The sequence below is a fragment of the Neohortaea acidophila genome, assembly GCF_010093505.1.
Source record: "Neohortaea acidophila strain CBS 113389 unplaced genomic scaffold BDY17scaffold_1, whole genome shotgun sequence".
NCBI classification, from domain to species: Eukaryota; Fungi; Ascomycota; class Dothideomycetes; order Mycosphaerellales; family Teratosphaeriaceae; genus Neohortaea; species Neohortaea acidophila.
Genome location: NW_022985510.1, coordinates 1,804,109 through 1,829,171, shown reverse-complemented (window position 1 = coordinate 1,829,171; position 25,063 = coordinate 1,804,109). Strand labels below are relative to the sequence as shown.

Sequence of the window (25,063 nt, the reverse complement as noted above, 5' to 3'; positions counted from 1 at the left end):
CTGGTTTCTATGGAGAGACGGAGTACAGCCTTTGTCAACATGAAGTCCTGCCACATCATCCCTCGTCCAACAGTGTTGATGTGACTCGCAAATCGTCGTTCCGCCCATCTCACCGGAAACGATTCCATCCTCAAGTCGATCGTCTCAGTCCAGCAACGGGAACAATGTCTCCGAAAGACAGCGGCGAGCCCTTGCTCGGCCGAGCAGACATAGCTTCACCACCCGCTGCGGCCAGTGGATTGAGCGTGGCGGACACAAATAGTGGCCTAACTCTGAGCAAAAAGAAATCATGGTTTGGAGGGCTGGGCAACGCCGTGCACAAGGTGGCATTGCAAGCAATGGCGGCGGTGGATCTTTTCAGGATTGATCCCCAGAACAAGTCTGAGTCGTGAGCGGTCTATTGTCTACGTCGTTCAGTCAAACAGCATGTCTGACGGCGACGCAGGGAAGGACAAACTCGAGATATCTCCGACGACAAGCCTGACCCTCGACAATCAAACGACACCGACGCACTATCAACGACTGCGATCAAATCCGACGATGAGCGATCTCACTCCGCAACACCAAAAAGCGCAAGGGCATCGCTACGCCAACACTTGCTCCACCACCCTTCGAAGCGACATCACAGACAGAGCAGTATGTTCAGCACTGTCAGTCGACGGAGTGGCGAAGCACTTGACACGGCCGGCTTTGAGAAACTCGAATCGCCCCCTCTACCAGAAGACTCGCCGAATATTTCAAAGCCCAAGTCCAGCATGGCAAGTAGCATGGTCAGCAGCATCAGAGGCCTGAGCATCATGCGAAGAGTGCCACACGACCGCGCCCTAGAGAAGCTCACATCGTTGGAAGACAAAGCAGCAAACATCCCCCTTCCATCATCCCCTATCAACATCCCTTCTGCTGCTCCCGCACTGAAGCTAGACCTAGGCCCCACTGGCCTCATGCCGGCCAATTTCAACCGCTCACCCGAGGCCAAACGGACGAAGGAGACGCTTGAGTTGACTGATCCCGCCAACATCACCACTGCAAGACCCACGTCGCACTTCCTCCCGATTGGATCTGCAACATCATCACCACAAGCGGGATCATACACAAGCTCAGGCAGCGATCTCCGCCCTTTCACGCCCAGAGAGATTCTCCATCTCAAGCTCACTCCGCTGGATGGAGGCGACATCAAGCCTGCCCCTGGGCCTCCGACGCCAATGCCCGGCACCAATATGCCTCTGGAGCTTGATGGTACCAGTGAGGAGCCACCGTCGAAGGCCCATACAGCCAACAGCATCGACTCAGACCGCTGTCAAATGTTCGAGCGGAGCGTCACACCGATCGATGAACCGAAGCGCAAAGAATTGCGTCCCATGGCTTCCCTCGATGCAATGGCCGAAGCGTGCACTCTCGCTTGCACTGAAGACGACACCAGAGCCGATTCGGAATCCTCTCTCGTAACGCAAGACGGCAAACCCGATTCCTCGAAGCTCATCGCCCCGCCCCCTTCGCGGGTCATGACTCCTCGACGTAATGCCACTTGTGACGCAAGTCTCCCCGCTTGTCCATCGGATATGGAAGAGCTCAGTCGCCAGCCGGCGAATCAGCCGAATGCCACCAATGTCCTGCCGGGAGATGAATGGATGGGTGATGACGATCCATTTGCTCCGAGGACCAGCGGCGACGGCGTTGGACCTCCTTCACCGGATCGAAGGGTCCTTCTGCCGTTTCGACCCAAGGATCCGAGTCCGGAAAAGGATCAGAGCATCGCCTCCATGGTTGAGTGTAGTCCACAAGAAGACGCACTTGGCGATATGAAGCCCGAAGCACAGCTGGAGTCTGAGAGCCCCGCTGAAGAAACACTAGCCGCTCAGTTGCAGCTTGATGATTCTGTTGTTTTGCAGCTGGTCCAGGCCTTGGAGCTGGAAGGTGCTGCAGAATTGACAGAGGAAGTTGTTGCCGACGATGGTGGTGTCGGAGAGCACGATGCTCTACCAAAGGCGCCACTGCATCCGGTGGGTTTCACCTTCTTCCCGAGCACCGAGAGCGAAGAAGCTCCTCAGGAAGAGGGCTTGTCTCCACACGGTGGTCCCCTGAGCCCTCAATGGCTTGACAGCGAGATGCCTACTTCCGACCTGAACCCATCTGCAAACATCACCGAAACAGCAGACATTACAAACATCAACACTGCCGAGCACAAGTTCTCCTTGACCAATTGGATGAATGACATACCCTCGGAATGCCCGCCTCCAGATCAGCCTCATACGCCATCACGCCGTCAGCAGATGGACGCGAGCGTTGACTCCTTTCCTTCTGTGGATGCGGAGAGAGACACTCCGCCGATCAGTCCGCGTTCCAGCGATACAGCCGGCCGGACGCCGAGTATGGGCGAGAGGATCGATTTCGATCTCGCTCGGTCTGAGAGAAACGGTCGCTATAACGCATTGTTTCACGAAGTATCCGTGGACGGCGCTGTGGACGGAGAAGAAGTCTGGATCGGACTTGATCCTCAGGATGAGGACAGGGATGTGCTGGAGGCTGTTGATCCCGAGGAGGACGATATTTCCCGCTCAAAACCGTCGCCTCGGAAGGATTCCAAAGTCTGTCCGGATTGGTTACGAGCATCGTCTCCTCTTCTTCCAAAGTCGGTTGAGACGAACGATGTGTCTCGCTCACCAGAAAGTTGCGACGAGCATTCTATCGCATGCGAGCAGCATGACAATGGGGCTCCTTCGTGGTTGAAGAACGACGTTGTCTCCACAACACCCACCAAGACTCCGGAAATCCTACCCTCCACTCCGACAGAAAGGCCCTCGAAATCTCCCGGCCCTCCTCAAGCTTCTACGTCTTCAGCCGCCATTTCCACTCGCTTGACAGTCATGGACCCCTTAGGCGGCCATCCAGCCATCAATCTCGCCGGCCACACCCCGGAGACGACTCACTCATCCACCGACTCACCTATAATATCTTCGCATCATCCTACAGGCACCATCGGACATCGAGTCACTTCTGCCGATACATTGGACGACACGCTGGATCTCCTCCAATCATCTCAATGCGGGTACGAAGGAGATGAGAGCAGTGCTGTTACTTCCCCTTCGCCGAAGAAGAAAGGGACGCCTGCTAGGTATCGCAGTGTGGGGAAGAGGGCAGGGGCTGGACGTGGATATGGATTTTGAGGAGGGGATGTGGTTTAGAGGAGGGATCCGCGTCAAGAGAGTGGTATTGTTACGGACGCTTTCATGGAGTATGAGTAGTACAAGGCTAGGCTGGTGGAGAAGGAGCAGAGGTAGGGCATGAGAATGCTGCGAGGTGTATTGTTAAGACAGCAGAAAGCAAATCCATTGTGTTCGAAAACCGATGCAAAACTAAGGTATCTTACTTCATTCGTTTCGTTCAATCAATCGTGAAAAAGATGTACAGAAAGTGCAGCGAGAAGTTGGACGAAGTTCGACGCGGAACTTTCTCCGTTGATCAATCGACTTCACCTCTCCCACATCCTCCACCATCTCCCACAATTCCTCACCACCCAAGGATGTGATGCACTCTGCTCGCCGCTGCTGGCATCGCGCAAGCAGACATCCCCTCCAACCAGCCTGCAAGCATGTGAGGGCCCAACACGCGCAGGCGGGAAGCCTCAATGCCATCACCAACACCGCTGCACCCTCCAATGCAGAAGAGCAAGGACGCCTCGCAGGCAAGAACGTAGCCATCAAAGACAACATCACCACCTCGTCCCTCCCCACCACCGCAGCATCCGGCATCCTCTCCACCCACGTCTCGCCTTTCGAAGCCACGGTCGTCAGACTCCTCCGCCAAAATGGTGCTACCATCACCTCCACCACCAATCTCGATGAATTCGGGATGGGCTCGCACTCCCAACATTCCGTCCACGGTCCCGTCTTGAGCCCCTTCACACGAGACGGCATTCCCTTATCCCCCGGTGGAAGTAGCGGCGGCAGCGCCGTGGCCGTCGCAAGTGGACAATGTTGGACAGCGCTCGGCACCGACACGGGCGGCAGCGTGCGATTGCCCGCCGCTTACGTGGGCGTGGTGGGCTTCAAGCCGAGCTATGGCTTGCTGTCGCGCTGGGGCGTCATTCAATATGCGAATTCGCTCGACACGGTGGGCGTGCTTGCGCGAAGCGTGGGAGATGTAAGAGAAGTGTTCGAAGTCTTGAACCAGCATGATGCTCGAGATCCGACCTCCCTTCCAGACTCTGTCCGCCAACGCGTGACTTCCAGCCGCAGCGAAAGACAAGACCATAAAGGCAAGGCTCTACGAATCGGCATTCCCCTCGACTACAACATCACCTCCCTCGCCCCCTCCATCCGCAAAACCTACACCACCCTCCTCACCACCCTTCAATCCCAAGGCCACACCCTCCACCCCATCCACCTCCCCACAACCCGCCTCGCACTCTCAGCCTACTACGTCCTCGCCCCCGCCGAAGCCTCCTCCAACCTCGCCAAGTACGACGGCATCCGGTACGGGCAGCGCAGCACCACAGCAACCGCAGACGCCTCGCCAGCAGAAAAGCTGCCGCTTTACGCCGCGACTCGCGCCGAGGGGTTCGGAGAGGAAGTCAAGAGACGGATCTTGCTGGGCGCGTACACGCTCATGTCCGAGGCGAGGGATAACTACTTTTTGCAGGCGCAGAAGGTGCGCCGGCTAGTGCAGCGGGATTTCGACCGGGTGTTTGCTGCGCCGAATCCTTTGCTGGATGCTGGTGGTCATGACATTGGTGAGGGCGAGCGAGAGGAGGATGTAGTCGATGTGCTACTCACGCCTACTGCGCCTACGCTGCCGCCTACGGTGGAGGAAGTGCAGCGCTCGTCGCCCGTGGAGAGCTATATGAATGACGTCTTCACTGTGCCGGCGAGTTTGGCCGGCTTGCCTGCTGCTAGTGTGCCCGTTGCTTTGCCCGAGGCGGTGAGAGAGGGGCTGGGAGAGGGAGATGTGCGCAGTGTGGGCATGCAGGTCATTGGGCAGTTTGGAGACGATGAGCTTGTTTTGAGAGCTGCGGAGGTGATTGAGAAGTTGTATCATTAGTGTCTCTCTGGTATCTTAGAATAAATCAAGACAACGACATCCCCGTGCAATCAAAAGTACATATATGTACAGACCAACCCAGACTCGAACCCGGGGCCTCCCCCCCAAAAAGCTTACAAAAAAACAAACTCCTTTTCAGGAGAGAAAGCAAGGCGAGACTCGTAGGACCCCAACAGGTTTGCATTTTTTGGGCCGCCGACCGATGGCATCGATTGATGCTATCGGTCATTGGTTAGATGGCAAGCGTGGAGGATTCAATATATAGTGATTGCGGTTCTGCCGAGATGGTCAGATGGTTGGAAAGGAGGGGACGGAGAGATGCGCAGATTGAATCATTCTAATCGTTCATGGATGTCTAATGGACATTCCTAGCATTGAAACTCCACGCTCACGCTGTGAAACAAAGGAGCTACTGCATCATCGTCGTGAAAACTCATAATCGCCCATCTTGCTAGCTCTCATGAACCTCTCCCTACCCCAACACTCCCCGCACTCTCTCCGAGCTTGACTTCGTCTTCCGCCCCAGCCATGCCTCGCCGACTACTAGCCGTGGTACTCTGGCTCTCGCTCCTTTCCCTCGGGGGCGCGACCCCGCCCACTCCGCCATCTGCAGCGGCCCAAGCCGCCACGCCGGTGGGGATGAATGCCGTACGTCCGCTCTCGGGAGGCGTAGTGACGAATGGCGGACTCGCGATGGCAGAGGTACCGCTGTTGTCTCTCGGGCGCGAAGGGCGCGAAACGTCCGAGTTGCTGCTATCGCGGCGCCGGGCGCGAAGAGCCATTTCCAAAGCGCGCACGCGCTGGCGAAGATTTTCGTTCTCCGCTTTCACGTTCTCGAGTTCGCTTCGGTAGTTTGCTGTGTCGATGTAGTGCGGGGAGGTGATGTGATGTGTTGGTGCGGCAGGTGTGCCTTGCTGTGCGGACATAGAGGAGTAAGAGGCGTCGCGGGAGATGGACGGGCGAGAGGGGACAGCAAAGGAGTAGGGGGTTTGACGGGGGAGGTCCAAGGATTGGCGGGCGGGGGTAGATGTGCCGGAGGCGGAGGCAGAGAAGGATGGCGGGCGACTGCTGCCTGCTCCCCCGGCTGCTGCTGCTCGATCAGCAGAGGCTTGGGATTGTGTGTTGTGTGAGGTGCTGGTTGTGCTGCCTGCGTGGGCTTGTGTGGAGGTGTTTGTAGCCGTAGATACGGTGGATGGAGTATGCGGGATGCTTCTGGTGCTGACGGAGCTAGAAGAGCGGTGTCGGCGGGAGGGAGTGGGGTGGGTGGCGCCGATGATTTGGTGGGTGGGGTTGGGATCGGAGATGTCGACGGGTAGGAGGGAGGCGGAGGTGGAGTTGGAGGAGTGCGAGGCGTTGGAGGCCACTGAGGCTGATTGGGCTCGCAGGGCGGTTAGTTCGCGGGTGAGGCGGTTGACCTGGATGAAGTGGGGTAAGTGAGCTGGACACATGGTGGTGATCGCGATGGGTATGGTAAGCGTACCACTGCTTCCTGCTCCTTCTCACATTCCAGGTACAACTCGGCTGCAGTCAAGGGACGTGGATGTCGCAGCGGCTCGCCGTGGAGCTCATTGCTGTTCATGACTGGACTGCGATAGAGATTGGCGGAGTGGGCAGCAGGAGATGGGTTTGTTGCTGGAAGGGGGAGAGGAGGGGGAGGCATGGGCTGTGACGTTCGTCTCGGTGTTGTATTGGAGAGAGGGGGAGATGCTGCCTGCTGGACTGAACGCGGTGACGAAGGCAGGGAGTTGATATCGGGTGCCATGGTTGTTGTCGTCCCCAAGCCTTCAATGCTGCGGTCGGCGTCACACCGAGTCGAACGTGAAGCCTGGAGGGTAGGATGAAGGGATCACATTTCGCGGTGTGTGAAGTAGTTTCACTGCACCTTCCTCCGTTTCAAGAGTTCGCAATCACTGGACGGGAAGGTGCATGAGGCTGTGCTCTCGGCTCCTGCCGAAATTAGCGCCAAACCTTCCCCACACTCGTCGCGCTCTGGTACTCGAAATCGCGAAAGCCCCAAAGTTGAATGTTTCCCCCAAATCCCATCAGACCAGACGATGCGTGATGTGGTTCGGTGACACTCGGAGGCAACGCTTCTGGGGCGTCGTCGCCTGCTTCCTTCTCCTCGTCGTACAGAATGTCACGGCGAGCGTGGGCGACCGCTTGCCCGAGTTCCAGAGTTGCGTCTCCGTACGGCTCCATCCCCGGTGATTCAGGAGAAAGTTGGGCAGAGGGAGGCTGACTGCAAGGCCAGGACTGCATAGCATCAAACTGCGGCGCTGATGGCCCGCGCATTTGTACGTTAATTCCATGGTGCTCATCTTCCCCGTCAATACACCAGACTCATATCCCCCTACAGCCCTTCAACACCGACTCCTCTTCTGGACCTGCCCCGCCGAATGTGACTACGTCTGCCAGCACATCATCACCGATGCCCGGGTGGCGCGCGATCCGCAAAACCCCTCCTCCGTCGTCCAATACCATGGCAAATGGCCCTTCTACCGCTTCCTCGGCATGCAAGAGCCCGCCTCCGTCCTCTTCTCCCTCTTCAACTTCCTCGCCCATGACAACGGCATCCGCCAACTGAAAGAGCACATCCCCTCCAGGTACCCGCTGCGGCGATACTATCTGATGTTCGGCTACTTCGGCCTCATGAGTTGGACCTTCAGCATGATCTTCCACACCCGAGACTTCAATCTCACCGAAAAGCTGGACTATTTCGGCGCCGGCGCGAGTGTGATGTACGGCATGTTCTTTGCGCCCATCCGCATCTTCCGCATGGATCAGCCTCGCCCGAGCTCGGCGGGCACCAACAATGCCTCTGGCAGCATTCTACGCCTGTGGACGTTCATGTGCGCCTCGCTGTACCTGCTTCACGTCTTCTACCTCTCCTTCATCACCTTTGACTACACCTACAACATGGCTGCTAATGTCGTGGTCGGCATTGTGCAAAACGTGCTGTGGACGTGGTTCTCAATCACGCGCTTTCGCAAGGTCGGCAAGCTGTGGGCCGCCTGGCCAGGTCTGATTGTCGCCTGGATCATTCTGGCCATGAGTCTGGAGCTGTTTGATTTTGCTCCATTCTGGGGGATGGTGGATGCACATGCGCTGTGGCATCTGGGGACTGTAGGGCCGACGATTTGGTGGTACAAGTAAGTCGACTCCGTCCCCAAGGGTTGATATGTGCACCCTTTTCGCTAACAATGGGTGTAGCTTCTTGATCAGGGACGCTCAGGAGGACATGCAGTATGCGAGATTGAAGGCGTGAAGCGGACGAGGAAGGGCAGCTTGATGTGTATCTAATCTAGTGCATGCAATAGTGATATGCATATCGGAACAAACTCCTACGCGTGCCTCATGCTTTCACACCCCTGCATCCACTGACATTTTAAGGTTTGGAGCCAGGAACTAAAATTACCGCGCCACCGTTCGCACCGCCACACCTTCTTGTCGGTAACAACCTCACCTCACGCATCTGCCCATGTAAGGTAGAACTTCTAATCCTTTAAGCGCCAAGTGATCACCCAATCCACAGCGGTGTCCGGAATGGTCTCGTTTGTCATGCGCTCAACGGCGACTGCGCATCACCCTCGCTTTGCGGCGGTCTGATGACAATGAACGAGCACAGTTAACGGCCATATCACATGAAGCAACAGTCAATCTCCTCGACACCTTGCTATCCGCGTTTCATGCATTGAGCAATCATGAAACGCCGATCCGCTACACAGTCCACCCCGCGCAAGCGCTACACCAACGACCCCTTCGAAGGCGTCGAAGAACTCCAGGAAACTGCACCTTCTGACGAGGAAATCGCTCGCCCGGAGCGTGAGGAAGATGACGATGATGATGATTCCGCCGACGAATTCCAAGGCGCAGCCGATGATGACGAGGAGGAGTTTGCGGACGAAGAGCCCATGTCTGGCATGGAAGATGACCTCTTAGACGATGATGATGCCAACGATGACGACCTATCCACGCCCAAACGTAAAGCCGCCAGGCGAAACTCAAGAAGCAAATTCACCACCGCCGATTTCACTCCCACCATCAGCCGACCCAGAACGCAGCGGCCCAAGGCTAGTCCGAGCGCCGTGCGGACTTATATCCGCGGTATCGAGGATGGCATTCCCCAGAAGCTGGCCAAGGCTAAGCGGAAACTGCTCTTGTATGGGCCTGATGAGCGCGACACCGGGCCTGTTGAGCAGGCCAAGTTGAAGTGGGAGTTTGATCCTACTTTGCCTTCGGCCAAGGTGGACAGGGACGGTCGTGGTGGGATGCAGAGGTCTTTCTTTTTGAATGATGGGGATTGGGCGAGGGAGAGGCTGCGATGGGATGATTGGTGGGAGGGACCGGATGGGGAGGAAGCATTTATGACTAGGCAGTCTACGTGGGATTTGGAGGAGGACGAGGCATTGATTTATATGCCACAAGCACCAGAGGACGGCATCCGGGTTCTATTGGGCCCGTTCCAGAATCAGCAGGAATTCGAGATCCCGACGGGAGGCAGTCTCGGCTTATCCATCCCCTGGAACGACACGACTCAAGCCGGCCTTCAACCTGTCAATAGCCGTACAAGAAGTGGCTATTTGCTGAACTTGGGCGCAAAAGTCCAATGCTTAGACTGGGCACCGAATCAGAAGGGCAAGGGGCAATATCTGGCCGTGGCTGTAGCAGGAGAGCGCTTCGCACCCGATTTCACAACAAGCGCGGCTTTCACCCCGAGCCTTCCCGAAGAATCTGCGGTGCAGATATGGAGGTTCCAGAGCACGGAATACGGCCTGTTTGATCAACATGTTGCGCCGCATCTCGAAACAGTGCTGTGCAATGACTGGGGCGCTGCGAAAGTCCTCAAATGGTCTCCTGTGCCCGACGGGGTCTCCAACGGAGACGCCGTAGGACTTCTCGCCGGTATCTGGGCCGATGGCTTCGTACGAGTCTTACGTGTGGCACAGCGGTCCAGCAGCGGCCAAGACACAATCTTCCAGCGCATTGAGGAGGCCGCCTTCGCCTCGCGGCCCCCGAACACAGTCTGCACCTGCCTCACCTGGATCTCGTCCGTGCGACTGGCAGCAGGATGCGCCAACGGCTGCATCGCAGTCTGGGATCTCGACACTCCCATCGACGCCGAAGCTGCAACAAACGCCCGCCCAGCAATCTACAGCGCTGTTGCGCCCACCTACATCCTCTCCATCGTCTCCTGCGCCCCCTCGCGCCCCAATCTGCTCCTCACTTCCTCCATGAGCGGCTACATCGCCATGTCAGACCTCTCGCGCGCCGCACAAAGCCTCGCCTCCCCCGCCGCCACAGTTCTCAGCAACCGCACGCGTGTCGGCGCCCCGCTCATAGTCTGGCACGACTACGCGCAAATCGGCCTGCACGTCGACGAAGGCTACGTGCTGCGGGGCAGTTCGATTCGCCGGATTTTCTCGACCACGGCGCTGGCGAAGTACCGGAGCAGTGCGATTTGTTTGGCTACGAGTGCCTGTCATCCGTTTGTGCTTGTGGGGTGCGCGGGTGGCGAGGTGGTGGCGAGTAATCCTATGAGGAGGATGTTGGAGGGGAAAGCGGGGATTTGGCAGCAGGTGTGGTTCAGTCATGAGTGGAAGAGGGAGGCGAGGGACGACGATGTGGAAGAGGACAGCGCGGATGAGGAAGAAGGAGGTCTCAGCCGGATGCTGGAAGGCTTCAAGGCGGAGCGCGCCATGCTCAACAGCATCGACCGCAACGCGGCGAATACGCAGGAGGGCACGCTGTTTGCCACCATTTACGAGGAGAAGAGCGCAGTTACGGCATTGGCATGGAATCCCAATCTGGCCGTCGGCGGCTGGGCGGCGGCGGGCATGGGTAATGGACTACTGCGAGTGCAGGATCTGGGGCTTAGGTGAGGGGTGGGGAGGCTGTTCCGATGTCCGCCTCTCATCATGATGCTGATGTCCTTGGGAGAAGGGAAAGCGATTGATAACCATCAAGACCGTGCCTTTATGTACCTAGGGTGTCCGGCGACAGATGGTGGAGTCCAAAGACGACTTGTGTTGCAGACGAGTCATGTCGGCAAAGGCGGCAGGAGAAGGCGAAACTCTGCCTTGCTAGCGGGTGGGTGAAGCCGCCGATCTGACCTCGTGGCTTGAGTTAGCCGCCTGGCAGCCAACGTGGCTCTCTTGACCCTTCTGTCAAGCACTCCACTCCATCGAATTCTACACAGCAGGCTACCGACAATTTCGCTGACGGGAGATGAGGATGCACCAACGACACCAATTCTGGCGGTCTTGCCGGAGTGGAAAAGGCAACACCGGTGACGGAATCTGCAGCAGTTGCCGCGGTAGTGGAGAGGATTGCAAGGCAACGAAAGACGTACCTTTTCCACGAGGGCAGAAACGCTAAATTAGCCCTCCAACTCCTCCATGTCCAGTGGGCCTGACGGATAAATGTGGAGCGGGCAACGATGCACGCGATCACTGCATACCCAGCATCCTTGCAGGTGCCGTATGCACCTTAGCCTCGCCGTCGTCCTACTATTGCTTGCAACCTTTCTGCCTGCTTTTCCTTCCATGAATCCTCATCTTGACGCCGCCTCCCCGCCTCAGCCGTCATGAGTTTCGCAGATACCTTCCTCGCCGGCTACGGCGAGAAGAAGGCGGAATCCATCGTCGTCCCAGTCTCTTCAGACTCTCCCGACCTCGACTATGCCAACGGCTTCATTGCGGACAACAGAGACGATCTCCAGCGACGACTCGGTAATCGCCAAATTCAACTCATCGCCATTGGTGGATCCATTGGCACAGCCTTGTTTGTACGTCTCCGCCTTCCTTGAGCAGCCTTGTCGTCGAACGCCAGTCTCACATGCACACATGTAGATATCCATCGGCGGCTCTCTGGCCAAAGGCGGCCCTGCGTCCACATTCGTTGCCTACACTATTTATACCCTGTTCCTGGGCTTGGTCAACAATGGCACCGCCGAGATGACGGTCATGATGCCTGTATCTGGTGGTTTCATCCGTCTCGCCGGCCACTGGGTCGATGATGCTTGGGGGTTCATGGCGTCCGTTCTCCACGTGTCTTTGCCGAACTTCCCCTATGAATAGCTAATCTCTCAGTGTAGTGGCTGGAATTTCTTCCTCTACGAGGCTCTACTCATCCCCTTCGAAATTACCGCCTTATGTACCGTCCTCGGATACTGGAGCGACCACATCCCCGCCGCAGCCGTCATCGCCGCCGCCATTGTGCTCTACGCCATCCTCAACATCCTCGCCGTCGGCCTCTATGGTGAGGCGGAGTTTTGGTTGTGCGGGGGCAAGGTCATCCTCATCCTTCTGCTCTACGCCTTCACCTTCATCACCATGGTCGGAGGAAACCCACAAGGGGACGCATTCGGTTTCAGATACTGGAGTCATCCGGGCGCCTTTGTCGGGAGGACCAGTCTCGCCCAGTTCGAAGGCTTTTTGGCTTCTCTGTGGGCCGCTTCGTTTTGTATCGTGGGCCCTGAGTATGTCTCCATGGTTGCAGGAGAAGCTAAACGTCCGCGTGTCTATATCAAAAGGGCATTCAAGACCCTCTACTGGCGCTTCGGCTTCTTCTTCATCCTCGGCTCCCTTTGCGTCGGCGTGCTGGTTCCAAGCAACAACAAAACCCTCGTGGACATCTTCGTCAAAGAGACAGTGGCAAGCGGCACTGCAGCAGCGTCTCCATACGTGATCGCCATGCAAATCCTGGGCATCCACGGCCTACCCAATCTCGTCAACGCGCTGCTCGTCACGTCCATCTTCTCCGCCGGCAACACCCTCACCTACTGCTCCACCCGCTCCCTCTATGCCCTAGCCCTGGAAGGACGCGCGCCCGCCATCCTCCGAAAGTGCACCAAGCGCGGCGTGCCCATCGTCTGCTTCTGCGTCATCATGGTCTTTCCCTGCCTCTCCTTTCTCCAGCTCAGTCACGGCTCAAGCCAAGTCCTGACTTGGCTCCTCAACCTCATAACCGCTGGCGGCATCATCGACTACATCGTCATGTGCGTCACCTACCTACGCTTCTACGCGGCGTGCAAAGCGCAGGGCCTCGACCGCCGCTCCCTGCCCTACTACGGCTACTTCCAGCCCTACGCAGCGTGGATCGCGCTGGTCTGGATGGTCGTCATCGTGCTGTGCTATGGCTACTACTCCTTCGACCCGTGGAATGTGCAGGACTTCTTCATCTACTATGCCATGATTATCGTTGCGGTGGTGCTGTTCGCCGGCTGGAAATTGATCAAGAAGACCAAGTGGTTGAGCGCGCATGAGATTGATCTGGTGTGGGAGCGGCCGACGATTGATGCCTATGAGGCGACTTTCATTGACGAGCCGGTTAGTTTCTGGCGGGAGATGGTGCAGCTGGTTGGCTTGGGGAAGAGGACGGGGGGGAACGATCAGCGTACTGCTAGTATATCAGCGTGATAAGCGCGAGTTTCATAACATTTGCGCACGTTCTAAGGACCCTGGTCCACCTGTCAAATCATTTCAGATGGTACTTTCATGATCGTTCTCATGGCATGTAGCGAGCGGAAGTCGAAGTCACGTGTGGACGAAGTGAATTAGAGTTCAGGTCCCAAACTCAAACTGCACGCCAGGCGAAAGTGTAAGGTATTGCCTGCACATGCATTCACCTCCCACACCAATCCCTCAACTCTACCCCTCGCAACCTCTCCATGGCGCCCTTTCGAGATGAAGCGATCCTCGTGAGTTCTGAAAACACAGTCTAGGTGGAAGTGCTACCCAGCTTACATATCACTCCCGCAGATCATCGCGCCTGGCTCGCATACCACCCTCGCCCAACTCGGGCTCCCCGAGTCCTTCACACCTGCGCGCTACCGACTGCGGTCGCGCATGTTCGCCGCCGACACAAAAGGCGAATACGAGCCGGTGAAGATCCGCAGGAAAGAGAAGAAGGCGCAACCTCCGCCCCCACCCCAAGAAGACGGCGCGGCGACCAATGGCGCAACCACAAACGGCGCGTCGCAACCCGACCCAGAACCCGCAGAAGACGAGGAATGGGAGGAAGACCATGTGTCGGAAGAGGGCGCCATCTGGCCCATCCAGAACGGGCGCATCGTCGACTGGCAGTGTTTCTACGCGCTTATGACCCACGTTTACAATACTGTCAATCCACCCTTTCACACCGCTATCCTGCTTATATCCGAGCCCGTGTGGACGCTGAAGGAGCACGAGAAGGTGACGCAGTTCTTCTTTGAGAAGTTCAAAGTGCCTGCGTTTGGCATGATGGATGCTGCCATGGCTGCTTCGTACGCCTATGGCGCGGCCACCGCCACTGTTGTGGACGTCGGATTCACCAAGGCGGATGTGTCGTGCGTGGCGGACTTTGTTCTGCATCATGTTGGAAGGAGCTTGGCGGTGCCGGATTGCGGAGGCGAGGCGATGACGGACAAGCTGGGGGAGTTGTTGCGGGGAAGGAAAGGGTTCACCAGGGCGGTGTGTGAGCAGTTGAAGAAGAGCAGTATTTGCGAGATTCTGTCCGGAGAGACGGAGATGCCTGGCGAGGAGTCGGCGGCGGATGCATCGGCCGCCTCGAACCCTGCTGCTGCTGCTTCGACTGGTGCTGATGGTGCGGAACCGGGACAGAGGAGGCCATCGGCTGCAGAACTGCCTCGTGGACCCGGTCCTGACACCGAAGTGGGCGAGGAGAAGAAACTCGAGGACGACGAAGGTGTATTGGACATTGCCAGCATCGTGACGAGCGGGAACATGAACGACTACCTGGCGCAGAAAGACCGAGAGAAGCAGGAGAAGGCGGCAGCGAAGGAGAAACGAGGCAGTGTGGCGCAGACGCAGACTGCCGCGAAGCCCGTCCGACTCCCCAACTCCAAACGCACCCGCAACACCTTCATCTACGAGGATGTTGCATTACATGATGCCATGAAGCAGGCTGGTATGGACAGCCAAGGAATGGCAGACATGCAATCCGCTCTTCAGGATGGAGGACCCAACAAGCGACAGAAAACGCCCGAACCCCAGTCCGCGACCTCTGATAGACCGGCCGACGGCGGCTTCGAGAACGCGACCGCTGCCGGTCCAACAAGTGGCATCCGACGCGAGGTGGAAGTCGGGCTCGAGCGCTTCCAAGCCGCATCGGGTGGTATCCTCGACAAACTCGCCGACTGCATCCACCGCACCATCCAATCGTGCAGCGACGTCAACAAGCGCGGCGAGCTGTGGGACAGCATCATCGTCGTGGGCAACGGGGCGAAAGTGCGGGGCTTCAAAGAAGCGCTGCTGGAAACGCTGCACAAGAAATACATCATCTCCCCCTCCTCCGCCACCATCTTCACCTCCGAGCTGCCCTCGAACTTCAGCACGCCCCTCGCGACCGGCGCCAACACGCCCCAACCCCAGATCCCAGGCCAACACCCCGCCCCGCACCACGGCGGCGTCAACCCGCTCCTCCTCGCCGCCACCACCGCCCAACACCCGCATTTGCAACCTTCCTCGTCCGGCCTCGGCCAGCACCCTTCCGCTCCACATCATGCCCTCTCCTCCTCCCACGCCAGCTACGGCCAGACGCCCACGAGCATCAAGCTCGCCAAAATCCCGGACTACTTCCCCGAATGGAAGGAGGTGGGGTACGACGAGGCGACGTTCTTGGGCGCGCAAGTCGCGGCTAAGGTGCTGTTCATTAACGATGCGGGGTTGAGTAATGGGTATATGACGCGCACGGGGTATAATGAGCAGGGGCCGAGTGGGATTCATGAGTGTATGCTGTGAGGGGAGGGGGTCCAAGGTGGTTACGCTTGTTGTTGTAGACGTCGTGTTATAGATGCAGAGTCATGTTTCGATGTACGAGAATTACCGTGCCGTTTATCTATTGCTCTTCTCATCTTGTTAGTCCGACTTGTCTCTATCAATTCTGCCACCGTCGGTCAACAATGTTGCACGCAAGGCCACACGCGCCGCGCTGGCCTTCCCAAAGCGGAATCCCGCCACTCCACTTCACCTCTTCCCTCCAATCCTTCTCCATTCCATTCATCGCCTTTCTTACACTTCAGAACAACACCAAAAATGATAGGCCGATAGCCAGAGGCGCACACCTCCGTTGACAAAAACTCAAAATGGCAACAGAGGCTTCCGAGCCCGCTCTTCCCACCACCACCACCACCACCACCACCACCACCACCGTCGAGGAGCAAACTCCATCATCCGCCACCAACACCGCCGCACAAACCTGGCAAGAACCACAATACGAAGCAGCGCTCGCGCACCTCGCACACCTCCAAGAACAGGTAGGCCCCATCCCAAACTCCCTCGCCACCGCTTATCCTCCCAATAAAGCGATCACTCACCTGTGCAAAATTACTGTATCTAATGAAACCCAGATCGACGCCCTCCGCCCCGCCCTCCGCTCTCTCATCACCCCTGTGCTACGCAACTACCAGTCTTCAGGGAACGCTGGTACTCCCGCCTCGAAGGCGCAAGTTTTCGCCGAGATTAAGGGGGCTGCGGCGCGAGTTACGGACAACGCGAGGAGTTTGAGAGAGGCGTGGGGGTCGGAGCGGACGGGGGAGGTGCTGGAGAAGGCGAAGGGGAGTTTGGAGGGGGGTGCTGGTGCTGGTGTTGGGGGGGATTTGAGTGCTGCGCAGGGAGTGGAGAGGTGGGGATGGAGATAGGTTGTGTTTTGCTGATGATGGCTACGTTGATTTGATGATGTTGGGGCGGTGTTCATCTGGGATTGTATGGGACTATTGTCTTCATCACGCAGCGCACGATATCCTAATCCTTCAGCATCCACCTCAATACACTCCCGCATTTCCCCCGACCCGCGCAAGCGCATCCCACACCCGCCCCGGCAACTTGAAGCGAATCAAGCCCGCGAAAACCATGACGTCGCGACTCGTATGCCCGCACCGCGCAATCGTGTCCTGCTGCGCGCCCGTCTCGAACTCCGCGGCCCGCAGCCGCTCCACGTTGCTGCTGCACGCCAGCACCGTCCAGAGCATCACGTAGCCCACCGTGCGGCTGACGGCGGTGGGGAAGCCGTTGAAGGCTTGCGCGGTTTGGCGGATGGCGGTCATGTTGCCGTTGACTTCTGTGGGGAGGATGCCGGATTCCGTGACGTCCTGTATGTTTGTTAGTTGAAGCTTCTTTGTTTTTAGTTTTGGGAGAGGAGGGGAGTCCGCTTACGTCAATCACTTTCGGCCAGTTGCCTTGCTCGAGTGCGCTGCGAGCGCTGGCGAGTTGGAGCAAGATCTTGCACGAGTCTCGCACGTCGCTTTTGATCTTGTGGTAGTACATTTGTTGACTCTCGTACAATGCGTACATGTCCCGCGCGAGCTCGATGGGGTCGTCGATAGAGGTGAGGCTGAGACTGCTGTTGGGCTGCTCTTGCTCCTGCGTGCGCGGCTTGAGGGGCGTCAACTTCGCCGCTTGCTCTCCCAGCTCGGTTGTCAGGGCCAGCGAGAGCGCGTCCATGACGACTTGCATCACTTTCTCGTAGTCCTCCGCCAAATGGAACAGGAGCGCCGCATCCGTTACCCGGCTTTGGTCTTCCGCCGTCCGGGCTGCGACTAAGGTGATGTGCTTCAGGAATTCTCGCTCGTCGCCGAGGCCAATGAGCTTCAGACGCTTCTCAATCTCCCCTTTGATGCGCGTTCCGTCAGAGCGGATGTCTCCCAGGAGTTGGGCGAACTCGCGAGTCTCCAGCACGACTTCCGTCAAAGCTTGGTGGCAGATGTCTCGCTGCGACACGCCCAGCTCGCCACCTAGATCGCTATTGAGGCAGATCAGGCAGAGGTAGTCGACAGCAGCCGTGGCATCTGCAGTTCGGAAGTCTCGAGTGTACAGACCAACCATGCTGCCGAAAGCAATTTGAGGTTGTTGCCGAGTCGTCAAAGTCAGCAAGTCCTCGCTGTTGCCGGCTCCGCTGACTCGCAAAAGACCATAAAAGTCCAAGGCGATAGCAAAGTGCGTGGCCGAAACGTAATTATGCGGATACAGATCCGCCACGGCCTTTTCGAACATGCCCGCCAGAATCTGCATGAAGAAAAAGGTCGTCGGCGCGTTTGCGACATCGCTGCCGGGGCCAAAGTACCTCTCGCCAATCTCCTTGATGGATTGACGCAGCTCATCCAGCCCGAAGGCCTCGTGTGCGAAGTCGTCGATACGATTGTACTCGCGTGCCAATGCGAATTGCAGCCAGATCCAGTCCATCATGTCGTTCGTGATGCCTTCGAGGTTGCGTTTCTGCAGCTCACAGCGGCCGACGACCTTGTAGCACATCATGCGGTACGGATCAATCGAGTCCTCGGGAGCCAGACGTGAGCGCTGAGAGTACTCATTGTTGATCTGAGTCTGCATGTCGGGAGGGAGCTTGTGGTCCTCGTTCGTGACATAGGCACGCAAGTAGCGGGTAAAGGCACGATCGATCTGGCGGAACGCGCTAGCGTTCTCGTCCACGTATTCGAGTGCTTCCTGGTACAGGCCGCTTCGAAGCAAGTAGAAGAGGACAGGCCAGCAATAGTCGCCTTTCACTTCCTGCAAGAGCTCCAAGTCCGGGCCCAGCTCCTTCCTAACGGCGCGGACGCGGACGTAGCCCTTGACTTTGGCGATGGCGGTTGGCACGCCGCCGATGTTGGCTTCCTTTGGGTTTCGTGTGACCGTCGACTCGATCTGGGAGTAGAACAACTCTTCGAGGAATTTGCGGGACCCACCGATGATGCGCTTTCGCATGCGAGTTGCGCCGTCGGAGTTTAGATTGTCATCGAGGTAGATTGCCGCGTACTGTCGCTCCTTGACAGCGTTCGGATCCGATGCGTTCTCCACACTCGCATCTTCGCCGGTGATGCGAATAAGTGCCTTCAAAGCGTGGACAAGCATGGTCGTGTCTTCGTTTGACGGCTCGGACTCGACTTCCGAGAACCTCTGCAAGACTGGGAAGACCTTCTCTTGCAGCCTCATCACGTTCAGCTCCTTCACCCGAGATGCGTAATTCTCTTGCTTGCCCCGCAACACACGGTCTTCGGGAGCAGGACGCATGCCATCGACCGGCATTTTCTCAGCGACATCGTTGAACACGCTGGCGCGCATGCCTCGTGGTCCCGGTGTGCCGATAATTGAGCGCGACAAGCTCGCTAGGCCAAATGTCTTCTCATTCCCTGACTCCCCATACCGTTCACGCCGAGAAGAGCGACCGAAGGCGCTACGCGCTCCATTCGTGCTCGCCGCGCCATCCTCTCCAGGCTGCGGTTTCTTCAAGCCGAAGTGCTCATAGATGCGCTGGCGATGCGCATCCCAATTGACTCCATGCAGCCGCTCCTCCACCATGGCGTTGAATTCATCCTGCGCCTTCAACACATGCGAATCCACCATCTTCTCGAAATCGCTCCGGTACTTTTGCGCGAGTGTATCTTTGACACCAGACGGGTATGAGAGCGTCGTAGCCGCGTCAGGTCTCGCCGCAGCGGTAGAGCCAGCAAGATCATCGAGGTCGCGTAGCGCTTGACCAGTGTTGACGCCAGAAGCAGAGAGAAGGTAGTGCGCCCTCGCATCGGCTCCGCGCGCAAGACCTGCAGACGGTCCGCCTTGCCCGAGATTCCGCACTTTCCTGGAAATGTCTTGCAAGCCTAGCTGCAGCTGGGGCAGCTCGCCAAAAGCATTGAGGCTTTCGCCAGTTTGTCTCTTTTTGCCGCGTTGGAGGAGCGCGTCGAAGTATGCGGGTTGAGCGGGTGGCGCATTAGGGTCGAGGAGGGGGATGGGTTGATCGTTGGTGGAGATGACGCCGGACTTGAATAGACTGCCATTGTCGTTTGGTTGCTGAGCGGCGGTGCTGGTTCCGAAGATGCTGCTGGTATTAGGTGCTGCACTCGCCGTCGTGGTGTCCTTGGGCGCGAAGAGCGACGCCATGGTAGATGAGATACCAAGACAGCCCTCGAGAGTAGTTGGAGGGGAGGGGAGGGGGGAGAAGGAGGATGTTTCAGGGTGGAAACAAATTCCCCGGTGGAGGTGAAGTTTGATGTGAAAGCGGACGTGTCAAGCTCAGGGGCGCGACTGCCTGGCATTAGTCGTGGGAAACATTCACGAAACGTCTATGGATCGGCTCGTGTTCAAGAACACAGGGCGAGTTGGATCGAGAGGATTGCAGTCATTATCAATATATTCGTGTGGAGCTGCGATAAAACTAATTCTAATAATACGCCGTCTTTCCCCGCTATACGCAATCATAAATCGCTCTTAGGATCAATCACTTCCTCCCAACGCCACTCCTTACACAACCCATACCAATGCCTTCGAGCACACACCTTCCGCCTGGTAGTCGGCAGACGCGAGGGACTCGGCGTGGATAATGATGTCGTCGACGTCGGATCCGCACATACGAGACCGAACCATTTTCGCGAAGCACAGCCCGTAGGCGGCTTGGTGGCCGTCGGCGTGGGCTTGGATGGAGGACTTGACGGTTTGGGGGTCGTGGAGGGGCTCGTTGTCGAGTCGCGGCAACGCCCAAGCCAGCCGGGAGTCTCACATGTTGTGCTTGAAGTGGGAGTGGTGGTTGTCGTTGTCGTGACGGTCGTGATTGCTGGTCCATGCCTGGCGGAGGATTTCGTGATCGTAGTGGTAGACTTGGTGGTTGTCGGATCTTTACATCCAAACCAGCCTGGCGTTTTGCACGTCGAGGTGGTGCTGGTGCTGGTGCTGGTGGTAGTCGTCTTCTTGAACGTTGTCGTCTCATCCAGACATCCCCACCACCCTGGTGTCTTACACGTCTCCGTTCGCGTTCTGGTGTATGTACTTGTTGGACGACTGGTACTGCTGGTGGTGGTTTCAGTTCCATTGCTTTCAAAGAACTTCCAGGCGAAGCAGTCGACGCAGTCCAGATGGGTGGTACAGTTCGCTGCAGTATCGTATGCCATCAACACATCCTTGATGACGCCAATAATGCTATGCCATCGGACGCTCGATCGCCAGTTCAAGTCATTCACCGTGTCGTAGGCACACTTCTTTCCGGTGTGGCACGCACTTTCGAGTGCGTAACCTGTGAGGGAACAGGGAGAGAAGGGGCCATGGCACTGTCCCACAAAGACCGGATCGGCAGTATGGCCGAAGTGATGGATGCCAACATCCGTCCTAGACTGATGCGCCCCAGCATGGTAGCCGGGCGGAGTGGGCAGTCCGAGACGAGACGCGGCCATTGCGTCGGGATACGCCTCGAAGGTGACGACTGGTAGCCCATATGTCAGACCTAGGAGAGTGCTCACCACGCCACCCAGGGAGTGGCCGGTCAGCCAGATCTCCGAATTGGGATACCTTTCCGTCACGTTGTGGTAGAGTTCCTGCGCGGCGAGATAGTAGCGACTCTTCCGCCTAAGCTGCTTCACGAGACACGTCTGGTTGCAGGTGAAGGTGTCTGTCATGCAGTCGCAAACAGGCGTCCACATGAGGTTGCCACCCTGGGCACAACAGCAGGATCCGAAAAGGTTGTCATTCTCCTTGTCCCGCTCTGAAGTCTCGTCTTCGAGAAGGATTGCCGTCGACGTGCCCTTTAGACCGATCACGATGGTGCTGTTGTCCTTGGTAGCGAAAATGTGGCCGCGCAACCCATCGCCCTCCCAACCAAAATCGTCTGACGTGTTGAAGCCTCCGCCAATCTCGTGCCACGGATCTTTGAGCCGTTCTTGTACGTACGCGTTGGCCGCCGCCCACGCAAGGGTGATGACGGTCGACTTGTCCGAGATGTCTGGGCCGATCACTTCATCGGTCGTCCAAGCAGAAGAGGGCAAAGATGCGGCTTGTCCATAAGCGAGTGCATGGTCCAACAGCCCATCAATCCTCGAGCGGTTTCGATCCGCCAATCTTTCTATTGATGATGACGTGGTTCTTGCGCGGAGCGACTGGGGTACCACGATGTGGCTGTTGGAGTCCTCGTCAGCCACCCGGACTTGGGCGTTGGCGGGGATGTCCATGTATCGGTGGAGATTGGGGTGCTTGGAGACGCCATGGTGGTAGATGCTTCTCAGTGTGAACTCCAGCTCCCCTCGATCTTCGACGTGATGCGGCGCATTGTCGTCCGGGATGAAACCCGGCGGCGATAGGAAGTAGGGATCTGTTGGCGCTCGAGGTGACTCAACGGCGCTCACGAGGCCGTTGAAGCCGACGAGCCACACAGCGCAGGCGAGGAGGACGTTACCGACGCGGGGCATGTTGGTGGAATCGCGAGTCCGTCGGGGGGTCCAGGAAGGGCATTGCATAGGTGGCACGAGGGTGTGATGGCGAGGGCGAGTGGTGAAACAGGCGTCAACAGAGAGGCGGGCGACATGTGACGAGGAAGCGACGGGATGGCCCGCCAGCAGACGTCACCAATAGCGTTAGCGCGTAGATGTGGTCATGCGGGGGATTTCCGGGACCGGGAGATCGTCACGACGTCCCGCTAAAGATAGCATTTGGTTGGTGCCTGGGGCATGTGAAAGGCTGCCTGCTTCGTCTCAATCTCCTGCACGCCATGCTCTGACACGCCATTGCTTCATTGATTGCTGCCTGTGCTGTCATCAGGCGACGACGTTTGCAATCATTGAAGGCGTGGTCCATCTTCCGTTCGCTTCCCACCCTCTGCCCTGCCTCGCGGTAGACGAGAGCTTCCTCCGGATGCTACGGGAGACTCCACTGGAGCAATACGTAAGCTTGCTCACGTACATGTAGCGAACAAAGCTCGTCCTTCCACCGACATCTCCCCCCTACATCGATATGGCAGAAGGGATGTCCACGGCATCGACTGCCAGCCGCCCAAAACCTCGCACGCTCAACTCCTTCCCCCGCTTCGATGCCGAGCTCACCAGCCCATCTCGGAAGCAAAGAGCCCATACCTTGCAAGAGCGTGGCATCCCCGCCGTCCCGGCCGCACGGACAGTGGATGATTCTACGACACACAGCAGCAGGAAGCATGTGACGGATGTGTTCGAAGTTCAGCACGACGAAGGGGAGCCCGCCGCCACTTCGACGGGCACCCAAGGCCCCGAGCCTCAGCAGCCGAATACCTTCGACGACCTGCCCATAGAGATCAAGAGTCTGACAGAGCGCTTCTTGGAGAGCTTGTCCGCCAAAGTCCATCCCACCCCAAGGTCCGTTGAGGATCTCTCGGCCCTGTTTCAAGACTTCTACGAAAGAGCTGCCTCGCACATCGCCACACACATCGCTTCGCTTTCTTCAAGAATTGGCCGGGACAAGTCTCCTGCACCTTCCAATAACGCGCGCACCGTCTTAAAGTCTCGTTCGAGAGCAGGATCGGGGGCTAAAAGATCAGATGGCTCGCCCAACCACAGCGGCGGTGAGATGCTCACGGCCTCGGAAGTCACGGACAGGAAGCGGGCACGGAGATTACTCGAGCTGAAACGCCTCGGCATGGAAGAGGCTGTAGAGCGACAAGTATGTGAGAAGGTGTATGAGAGGATCTGGAAGCACAAGAGCTCCGATGACGATGCGAGAGATGAAAAGTTGCGCTCGAGGACTGCTGCTCTGGCACTCGTTGGCATTGGGCTGAAAGAGCTGCACGTCGACTCTCCCACCAATGAAGACATTCGCAAAGCAACCGGTGAGAAGGAGGATGAGATCCACCACTCGCTCGCGGATGCCCGCGAGGCTTTGCAACGTATGGATGACGAACATCATCCGCTCGGAAAGCTGCAACACCTCACCGCTGCGCACAAAAGCATTGTCGATACACTATCACAGCTGTTTCCTTCCTCCTCTTCCGCCGACGAGATCCTACCCACGCTGATTTACACCCTTATCACATCTCCGCCCGAAGGCATCAATGTCGTCAGCAACCTGAACTTCATCCAGCGATTCCGAGCCTCGAGCAAAGTGGATGGTGAGGCTGCATACTGCCTGGTAAATCTCGAAGCAGCCATCTCGTTCCTCGAGACCATCGATCTCAGCTCCCTTCGCGCAGATGAGCTGCCCCAAGGACCCCCGAAATCGAGCAGTACAGACTCGTTCGTGGCAATGGGTAATGCGACTACGTTATTGGACAAATCGACCACAGGGTCGGTAGTCCAGCCGGACGTCACACCTGTGTCGGTTACAGCACGAGATACCAGCAGCAGCCCGCACGAGGCGCTCAAGCCGCTGCCATCACCGCGAACTCCTGGCACAGAGCGACCGAGTCTGCTACAGCAAAGACGCATATCCGCAATGATGCAAGCGCAGGCCGATCGCATTGAAGCCGGCCGGGAGAACTTGCTAAACACGGCCGACAAGATCTACGACTCTATCAACGGCACGCTAGAGAATAGCTTCCAATTCGTCTTTGGTCGATTCAAAGACCAGCCCGCAGGTTCATCGCCTCTGCCCAAGACGCTCGAAGACGCGAGGAAACTCGTGAATTCGCCGCGAATGGGCGAGGAAGACGAATCGTTGGCCAACAGTGGCTCCAACAGCCCGACGATCGATGACCCTCTCGGTTCCGGAAGGCGGAGCGAAAGGGTTGTCGAGTTGATTGGCGGTAGCAAGCAGCCGCGGGATCGAAGTGTCGACAGCGCCCGTTCCATCGGAAGTGGGAAGCGCGTGCTCTTCGCTGACGGACAGGCACTCAAAGACAAGCCGAAGGAGGAAGTCATCACCCCAACAGGCACCTTGTTCTCCACGATCAACCCCTTGAATCGCTTTCAAGTCCCCAGCTTCGCTCGCTTCGGCCGTGCCGGCAGTATGCCTCAGACACCGAAGGATCCATCTCCTGGCGTGGAGAAGACCAGTCGACTAGGCGATATCATCGAGTCCCCAGTGACGAGTCGTGACGGCCCTGGTGGCGGAGCGTCGCCGGAGAAGGTCCAGAGCGGCGTGAATGGTAGGGACGAGGATATGAATGCCCGGGAGACTTTAGCGGAACTAAGCCGACTGAAGCCGCCGAAGAAACGGTTTTTGGAGGTGCAGAATGTCGGAGAGCTGAAGATTGCCGAGGTGGAGGAGTTGCTGGTGGATTACCGCCGGCTTGCCAAAGCGATTGCTGAGGCGATTGCGCAGTAGTGGAGGCCTTGCTTCGGCAGATGTCTGTCGACATGGCGAGATGTAGT

The 25,063-nt window shown here is 57.6% G+C and overlaps 10 protein-coding genes across 10 annotated transcripts; 7 read left to right on the top strand and 3 right to left on the bottom strand.

Annotated features, from left to right (window-relative positions):
- Positions 1 to 15: 15 nt before the first annotated feature.
- BDY17DRAFT_19186 (uncharacterized protein) lies at positions 16 to 3,180 on the top strand. The gene is made up of 2 exons (XM_033730015.1): positions 16 to 388; positions 446 to 3,180. Exons 1-2 carry the CDS (start codon positions 165 to 167, stop codon positions 3,162 to 3,164), a joined length of 2,943 nt encoding a protein of 980 aa, XP_033594397.1. The 5' UTR covers positions 16 to 164; the 3' UTR covers positions 3,165 to 3,180.
- Positions 3,181 to 3,472: 292 nt separating this feature from the next.
- On the top strand, positions 3,473 to 5,238 carry BDY17DRAFT_289750 (amidase signature domain-containing protein). The gene has a single exon (XM_033732400.1). It carries the CDS (start codon positions 3,526 to 3,528, stop codon positions 5,035 to 5,037), a length of 1,512 nt encoding a protein of 503 aa, XP_033594396.1. The 5' UTR covers positions 3,473 to 3,525; the 3' UTR covers positions 5,038 to 5,238.
- On the bottom strand, positions 5,172 to 6,919 carry BDY17DRAFT_289748 (uncharacterized protein). Its single transcript, XM_033732399.1, has 2 exons — positions 6,518 to 6,919; positions 5,172 to 6,452 (listed from the first exon to the last, which is right to left on the bottom strand). The coding sequence occupies exons 1-2, from the start codon at positions 6,797 to 6,799 to the stop codon at positions 5,496 to 5,498; spliced, it is 1,239 nt and encodes a 412-aa protein (XP_033594395.1). The 5' UTR covers positions 6,800 to 6,919; the 3' UTR covers positions 5,172 to 5,495.
- A 152-nt stretch (positions 6,920 to 7,071) lies between these two features.
- Positions 7,072 to 8,387, top strand: BDY17DRAFT_289747 (Per1-like protein). The gene is made up of 4 exons (XM_033732398.1): positions 7,072 to 7,224; positions 7,289 to 7,331; positions 7,394 to 8,186; positions 8,248 to 8,387. The coding sequence occupies exons 1-4, from the start codon at positions 7,099 to 7,101 to the stop codon at positions 8,300 to 8,302; spliced, it is 1,017 nt and encodes a 338-aa protein (XP_033594394.1). The 5' UTR covers positions 7,072 to 7,098; the 3' UTR covers positions 8,303 to 8,387.
- Positions 8,388 to 8,738: 351 nt separating this feature from the next.
- On the top strand, positions 8,739 to 10,916 carry BDY17DRAFT_320339 (uncharacterized protein; the record flags this gene model as incomplete). The annotated part of the gene is made up of 1 exon (XM_033736430.1): positions 8,739 to 10,916. The coding sequence occupies one exon, from the start codon at positions 8,739 to 8,741 to the stop codon at positions 10,914 to 10,916; it is 2,178 nt and encodes a 725-aa protein (XP_033594393.1).
- Positions 10,917 to 11,297: 381 nt separating this feature from the next.
- BDY17DRAFT_19065 (amino acid permease/ SLC12A domain-containing protein) lies at positions 11,298 to 13,499 on the top strand. Its single transcript, XM_033730006.1, has 3 exons — positions 11,298 to 11,821; positions 11,886 to 12,070; positions 12,131 to 13,499. The coding sequence occupies exons 1-3, from the start codon at positions 11,621 to 11,623 to the stop codon at positions 13,452 to 13,454; spliced, it is 1,710 nt and encodes a 569-aa protein (XP_033594392.1). The 5' UTR covers positions 11,298 to 11,620; the 3' UTR covers positions 13,455 to 13,499.
- A 206-nt stretch (positions 13,500 to 13,705) lies between these two features.
- On the top strand, positions 13,706 to 15,776 carry BDY17DRAFT_243290 (actin-related protein, ARP9 class; the record flags this gene model as incomplete). Its single annotated transcript, XM_033730416.1, has 2 exons — positions 13,706 to 13,735; positions 13,797 to 15,776. 2 exons carry the CDS (start codon positions 13,706 to 13,708, stop codon positions 15,774 to 15,776), a joined length of 2,010 nt encoding a protein of 669 aa, XP_033594391.1.
- Positions 15,777 to 16,599: 823 nt separating this feature from the next.
- On the bottom strand, positions 16,600 to 19,994 carry BDY17DRAFT_350655 (Nup93/Nic96-domain-containing protein). The gene is made up of 2 exons (XM_033738190.1): positions 17,190 to 19,994; positions 16,600 to 17,125 (listed from the first exon to the last, which is right to left on the bottom strand). Exons 1-2 carry the CDS (start codon positions 19,905 to 19,907, stop codon positions 16,799 to 16,801), a joined length of 3,045 nt encoding a protein of 1,014 aa, XP_033594390.1. The 5' UTR covers positions 19,908 to 19,994; the 3' UTR covers positions 16,600 to 16,798.
- A 147-nt stretch (positions 19,995 to 20,141) lies between these two features.
- Positions 20,142 to 22,273, bottom strand: BDY17DRAFT_289736 (Alpha/Beta hydrolase protein). The gene has a single exon (XM_033732397.1). The coding sequence runs from the start codon at positions 22,244 to 22,246 to the stop codon at positions 20,222 to 20,224; it is 2,025 nt and encodes a 674-aa protein (XP_033594389.1). The 5' UTR covers positions 22,247 to 22,273; the 3' UTR covers positions 20,142 to 20,221.
- Positions 22,274 to 23,021: 748 nt separating this feature from the next.
- BDY17DRAFT_229202 (uncharacterized protein) lies at positions 23,022 to 25,007 on the top strand (the record flags this gene model as incomplete). The annotated part of the gene is made up of 2 exons (XM_033730188.1): positions 23,022 to 24,065; positions 24,117 to 25,007. Coding segments are annotated over 2 exons (1,935 nt in total), but the record flags the coding sequence as incomplete, so codon positions are not given.
- Positions 25,008 to 25,063: the final 56 nt, after the last annotated feature.